We start from the raw sequence: 6,842 nt of genomic DNA on the forward strand, positions 1-6,842 counted from the left end.
GGGGGGGGGGCCGGCCCCGCAGCGGGGTCCCGCAGGGCTCTGCGGGTGCTGGTGGACATGGACGGGGTGCTGGCCGACTTCGAGGGAGGCTTCCTCAAGAAGTTCAGGGCCAGGTACCCCGACAAGCCCTACGTTGCCCTGGAGGACCGGAGGGGCTTCTGGGTGTCGGAGCAATACGGGCGCCTGGGACCCGAGCTGAGTGTGAGTCTATGCATCCCCTGGCTCTGCGCGTGGCTCTTGTTCGCTCTGTGCCGTGCAGCTGGAGCTCCGGCCCCGCGGGACCCACTGGCCCCCAGCTGGGGGTGCAGCGCTGGGGAGGACTGCGGGTGCTGGCCGGAGCTCCCACCGAAACGCAGGTACAGGTCTGCACGCAGGAGGGCTTCCAGCGGGGCCTCTTTTCCCAGAAATCCAGCGTTTTTCATGCACATCTGTCTCTTTTCCCTGCATGCGTGGATGGAGATAAATGCAAGGAAAGGAGATCTTTGAACATGGTTGTTTTAAAATACCCCAAATTGCATAGCTGGGTTTTTCTAGCTCTGATTTGGCCAAGCTGCGTGGATTGATACTGGTTCTAGATGGATTATTTAGTTCCTCAGCAGCAATGCGAGGGGTGGGACGCAGCAGAGAAGTTGAGAGCAAACCGTGCAATTGATGCTTCATGTGAGGGCTTACTTAAAATTAAAAGAACCCCAAGCCCTCCCATGCCTGAAAATTATTGTATTCATTTTAATAATTACAGCCTCAAAGCAGAAGCTCTCTTTATGTTGTACTTTATCATTCAACGAAGGGCTGAGTGCTGCAGAAAGTTGGTTTCTGCCTCTACAAGTTTCCCATCTTGATGGGATGTCTGTGGTCTCATCTGCGGGTTGCAGTTGCACTAGTTGAAAGGTGTTACAGCAAATAAAAGTATTCTTGTCGTTAGTGGTATGATGGCTACAAGGAAGGGAGCGTGAATAAGGTCCGGGGCTCTGCTACTGGCAAAGTCCTAAACAGCTTGATGAGCTGAAGGAATAACGTGTCCTCTAGCTGGGATTGATGAGAGGGAAATGGAGGACATCATTCATGCAGTAAGGCAGATGCTAAAAGTTTGGTAGGGGTAATGCATGGTAACTCATTTTTTTTTTCTTGACCTTAACTACTTTGGATGTGTTAAATGAAGTGAGCTCATCTTGTGTCTGCTGTGATCACGTAAAACCACCAAAACCTTGGGCTGAACAAGTAGCAAAACTTCCACAGACCGACCTCAGTGCAGCCCTGATTTCACCCGTGGTTTCAGACCGGGGATAAAGAGAGTAGGAGCTGCTCCGTGGCTACGGGCGCATGGGCCGTTCCAGTCCCCCCTCGTCAGAGAGCACCACTGACCTGCTGCAGGAGACCAGAAAATAGGAGCCAAAGAGTCCAACGAGCTGAAGGTCCCAGCTCTGACAGGGAGAACAACAGCTCAGCGATACATTGAGCACACAGACCTGGAAGGATGGGGAGCCCTGGACGGGCAGGGAAATTGCTCATGGGGAGAGATAAGAAGGAGGAAATCGAGGGCCTGTCCTGCCTGACACGTGGTGGGATGCCCAGCCTGGGGGATTTTTCCATCTGCCGGGCAGCGTGCTGGCTGCGGTGCCGCAGGGAGTTACTCCGGCTCTGGGAGCCAAGCGGGTCTTTTCTTCAAGATGAGCTTAGTTCTTCCCCCATCGGGCTTGATTGCAAAATGCTTTTTGACATAAGTGGAAGCAGAATAGCTATGGAAGTCCTTGCTGTAAGAAAACACTTCAGCGCAGTTTGAAGTGCTTTGCTGCATCAGGCCGCATTTCTCAGATGTCTCTTGTGCAACTACAGTCAGTATCTTAAAAATAAAACATCATTGCTCACCGGTCTAAAGCAGAGCAACTGGAGTTTGCATGTTTGCCTGGCCCCGTGGCAAACTGTTAGGGTAGCTGTTCTTGTCATGGTGCCAGGAGGCACTTCTGCTGCCTATCTTGCACCGAATCAGCGTGTTTCATTTGGAACATGTATGGAGAAGGCTTTTCTTCCCTCCTCTGAACCACCAATGTTTTCTGCTGCTCAGGCAAAAGGGAAGAGTGCAACAGTTGATCTGAGTAGTCTCCGAGTAGTGTCTGGTCTTCTCACGTTATCTGGGATTTTTTGAGAAATACAGTGTTTGATTCCGGCGTGCTCAGTGCCCGAATATGTAATGGGTTCATGCATTCATCTTCCTGAGAGCAGGCGAGGCGCGCAGGCGGCGTCTTGGCACGGGCAGCCAGCAGGATGGAGCAGAGCATGACTCCCCGAGTGACCCCTGTGTTTGCTCTGGGGCGTTGCTGCCCTGAGCCTGGAGTTCCCAGCAGAGCCCCAGTTGTTGGTGGTTGCCTGCTTTCTTCCCCCAGTACGGGTGTAGTAAAGGCAAAACGTGGTGGTTACCCGCTAGGTTCCCACTCATCAGACAAGAGGGAGCTGCAAATCTAGCTGGTGTGTCCAGCCAGCCTGTTTGTTGCTACGAGCTGTAAGAACCAGCATATAAGCATCACTGAGGCTGCTCTCCCCTACCCCGATGCTCTGCCGGCTCCTCCATACTGTGCAATACAAGAAGGCCAGGATGGGCTTGAAGTTCCTTTTGTCCCTATCCCCCTGCCTCAAATACAGAAACAGTGCTGCTCAAAATCAGGATCAGTCCTTCAGGGCAGGGCTCCCATCAAAACTTTTCCCAGCCGCATCTGCAGCTGCTCAGCTGCATTGCAATGCCGGGACACGTCTGCTTCCTCTGCCCGCAGCCGCGTTGCAGCACTCCCAGGCTCTCCTCCCCGAGGACCCGGTGTCTGTGCAAAATAATTGCTTTGCTTGGTGGCTGACAAGCCGTTACCTGTTTGAGGGAGTGCAGGGGATGCTGTTCCCTTAGAGCTGTGCTGGCCCCATCGCAGGCAGGCCCTGGACTCTGCCCTCGTCCCAAGGTTTTCCTCCCTGTGGTCTCTCTCTGCTCTGCTCTCCCTGTGTGCCATACCAGTGCACTCCAGCTGCTGACCTGGATGTTAAGTGTTTCAAACCCTTGCCTGGAGACGCTCTATTTGCCTGGTAGACCTTGCCCAGGCATCCCTGAGGAAGAGCATCTGCATTCATCCTGACAGGTAGTTCGTCCTATGATATACTTTCTCTTATGAGAGCGGCCCGGCTGCTATTTTAAGTGATCTGATTGAGACAAATAGGCCAGACAGCGTCTGGAGCTGAACAGGGTCACGTTACAGCAGGGCTACCAGGCCACGTCAGCCGGATCCACGTGGAAGTGCCCCTCCAGACGCAGACCCGGGGTTTGGTTCAGTTCTGGACAATCTTTGTGTTTTGCCTTGAAGGAACGTGCTGCTCCCCCCATGTCTGGGGCTGCACAGGCAAACCCAAGCCTGCTCCAGAGCATTTCCGATCTAAATTGTATGGGATGGATGGGGGTTTGCAGGTGGGGAACAGAGGAACCCACAGAGGCAAAGTGGGTTAGCAGGAGGGGGGACCGGAGCCAGCACTCCCACCTTTCTCACTGTCACCATCCTCCGTCCTAGCAAAGGGTGGGGAAGATGCACATGCAGGGCGAAGAGTAGCAAGAAGCCCTGTACAGTAACCACTCTCTTTCACCTCACAGGAGAAAGCCATCAGCATCTGGGAATCCAAGAACTTCTTCATCGAGCTGGACCCACTCCCCGGGGCTGTGGAAGCTGTGAAGCAAATGGCAAATTTGGCAGAGTGAGTAGGAACCTGCCTGTGGTATTTGGGGATGGACGGGGGAGCTGTAGTGGCTTTGCAGGCTCATCATCCTCTCGGCAGAAGCACTGAATACAACAGCAGTGTTAAAAATGCCTACCAGCCCGCCGGGCATGGGAGGAAAGAGAGGGCTTTGACTCCTGGAGCAGTTGCCAAGGAAATCAGCCATGTGCAGCCCCTTCCCTTCAGCTCTCTGCTCCCAGCAAGGGTGCTGAAAAGAGGAACATGCTTGTGCTGCGGGTGTGGGATCCTGCGAGATGGGGGATTAACGTCCTGAATCACCCTGGTTTGATCTGTGTTTGGCGGGGGATCTGCTTTGGGCACCTGCCTGCTCAGGCACCGAGTGGGGTCTCGCAGAGGCAGCCAGGTGCACCTCAAGGGGGAGCAGGGTCTGATCCGCATGTTTGGCCACCAAGTGACACTCTGCCCCCTTTTCTTTCCTCATGGCAGCACCGACGTGTTCATCTGCACAAGCCCGATCAAGAAGTACCGCTACTGCCCTTACGAGAAGGTGAGCAGGTCCGAATCCCAGCTCCCCCTCCCGTACCACGCTGCCCGGCGAAAGCCAGCTGACTCCTGCATGCCTCCGTCTGTCCGGCTGTAAAACGGCAGCAATATTTCCCCACTCCACCAGTTTTGTTCCTAAGCATCTTCACAGAGCGGCAGCTCCGCCATCGGCGGCAGAGCTCTGCCATTTGCATGCACTGAGGCGCTTGGTCTTAATATTTCAATGCGACGTCAAAAGCTGCTTGGCTTTAAAAGAACTTGTGCTCCAGCAGCATCTGAATCGTTCCCACTAAAGAACTTACTGAGCAAAATGTCTTCCCTGTGTGGGGGCCGGGGCTCCTGTCGGGCACTGCTGCCACCCCGCCGAGCAGCCCCTGCCCCGTCCATCAGCCTTCCCGTGCTCACCACTCACCCCTCGCCTTCCAGTACGCCTGGGTGGAGAAGCACTTCGGCCCCGAGTTTCTCGAGCGGATTGTTTTGACGCGAGATAAGACGGTGGTTTCTGCTGACCTGCTTATAGACGACAGACCTGATATAACAGGTAAGAGAGGTGTGGGGTAGCAGGAGTGACCGGAGGCAGCCCTGAGGGGCAGACGGCATCCGGGGGTGATGGGTGCTGGTCCCTCCCCACTTGATTAGGCTCTCGTTAGGGGTTTGTGTCCACAGGCTCCTCCTGTTGGAGTAAGGTCAACCTCTGCGTCTCGCGGAGGAGTTGTCCAGAGAGCTGACCTCCTTACTTTGCAGGGGCCGAGCTGAACCCCAGCTGGGAGCACGTGCTTTTCACGGCCTGCCACAACAAGCACCTACAGCTGAAGCCCCCCAGCCGTAGGCTGCAGTCTTGGACCGATGACTGGAAGGCCATTCTGGACAGCAAACGCCTGCCGCCCGGCCAGGCCGCCTAAACACCAGCTTCCCACAGCCGCCCAGGGCTGTGGCTACCTACTAAAGGCGAAACCATGGATAGACAGACAGACACACGCTGTCCCTGCCACGGAGAGGAAGAGAGATGAAGCACCGCGGCCACCCGGACCCGGAGAGTGGACAGTGGACCGGCTGAAACCATGGATAGACAGACAGACACACGCTGTCCCTGCCACGGAGAGGAAGAGGATGGTGAGCTGAAGCACCGCGGCCACCCGGACCCGGAGAGTGGACCCCAGCCCGGCCGTGCCATAAGGGACCAGCAGCAGGATTGGCCTCGTGGACCCGGCTGCCTGGCTGGGGGGCATTTCCCACTGGCTCCTGGGGTCTCTGTGCTGCATCTGCACCCCCCGCGAGGCCAGCCTGGTGTTTCTGATGGACGAGGTCACCCTCAGCATGTCACTGCCCTTGTCTGGTGCACCGCGTGGCACAGACCAGCTCTCCATCCTCCTCTCTGCGTTACGGTCGGGGATCATGCGGGTGGTTTGTTTCGTCCTCGCAGGGCTTCATACCGAGGGGCTGCCTTGGGGGATGTTTCCTCCCGGCCGGTGCCTGGGTCTGGGGAGAGGGGCGGCTGGAAGGGCAGGGGGAGCAGGCAGACGCTGCCCAGGCTCCTTGCACCGGCTCAGCTATGCTGTTCCTTGCAGCTGATGCAATGGGATGGCTACGTGCTTCCCTGCAGGAAGAGTCCCTGCAGTGGGATATGGGGACAGTACCACTCCTCCCGTGGATCTGGCCGTGGGGAGAGAGCCCTGAGGCACTGTCACACCTGAGATGTAGCCGTCCTCCAGCTGGCAGGAGGTATTCCCACTTGCCCTCATCCCTGAGGAGCTGCCGCAGCTTTAGAGCTGGGGCTTTAGAGCTGATTTGGGATGAAGAGATGGGCTCTTCTCCCACCTGCTCATCGCTCGCGGGCCGCTTGCCCGGGGCATCTTTGGGGCAGCAAGCAGGTAGCGGCAGTGCCAGCACCAGCCCTTCCTGGGAGCCGGGCAGTTCCTGCAGGAGCTCATGGCTCACCCTGCCAGCCAGCGATTGGATGGCAGCTCCTTGGATTTCAAAGCCAGGAAGGTCTGCGCACGCAAGGCTGCATGATCACATCACCTCATCTCCTTCCTCCTGGTAGTGTCCGACATCAGCCTGCCAGGAAAGCTCTGGGTGTGTGTCCACCAGGCACCCTGCTTCCACGCAGAAGGTCCTGGGTGCTGCATCCCACCAGGTTCAGGCACTGGGACGGTTGATGCCACAGAGCATCCTAAAGCCTTTGGTGTGGAGCCGCCTGGGAAGACGCCGCTGGGTGGAGAAGCGGGGCTGGTGGAAGAGCTACAGCATCGCTGAGAAGTGGGTAAAGCAGAGGCACTATGGGTGTCCAAAGGGCAGGTTGAGGGTTGTGCTGCTGGAGGATTGTCACGGCCGCATCCATGGATGCTGTTTTCAGTCCTCGCCTACCACAAGGGAAGAACTTGGGGGGACATTGCTGTTAAAGGCTGGGGAGCCCATCCGAGGTGCCCGCGAGGCTGTATCACAGGGTTAGTTTGTTCTGCAGCTGCCTGCAGCTCCGCTGCTGTCCCGGCTCTGGATGTCTGGGGACGGAGTGTGCTGCCGGCCCTGCTCGCCTCGCGCCGGGACCCCTGCGGCAAGTTGTTCAGCCGCCTGGCTGGTGCCAAGGGGCTGCAGCG

The 6,842-nt window shown here is 56.9% G+C and overlaps 1 protein-coding gene across 1 annotated transcript; it reads left to right on the forward strand.

Moving 5' to 3' along the window:
• Positions 1 to 6: 6 nt before the first annotated feature.
• Positions 7 to 5,177, forward strand: NT5M (5',3'-nucleotidase, mitochondrial; the record flags this gene model as incomplete). Its single annotated transcript, XM_009286445.2, has 5 exons — positions 7 to 201; positions 3,620 to 3,720; positions 4,189 to 4,249; positions 4,672 to 4,786; positions 4,990 to 5,177. Coding segments are annotated over 5 exons (630 nt in total), but the record flags the coding sequence as incomplete, so codon positions are not given.
• Between the last annotated feature and the right edge of the window lie 1,665 nt (positions 5,178 to 6,842).

The sequence above is a fragment of the Aptenodytes forsteri genome, unplaced genomic scaffold, assembly GCF_000699145.1.
Source record: "Aptenodytes forsteri isolate BGI_AS27 unplaced genomic scaffold, ASM69914v1 Scaffold55, whole genome shotgun sequence".
NCBI classification, from domain to species: Eukaryota; Metazoa; Chordata; class Aves; order Sphenisciformes; family Spheniscidae; genus Aptenodytes; species Aptenodytes forsteri.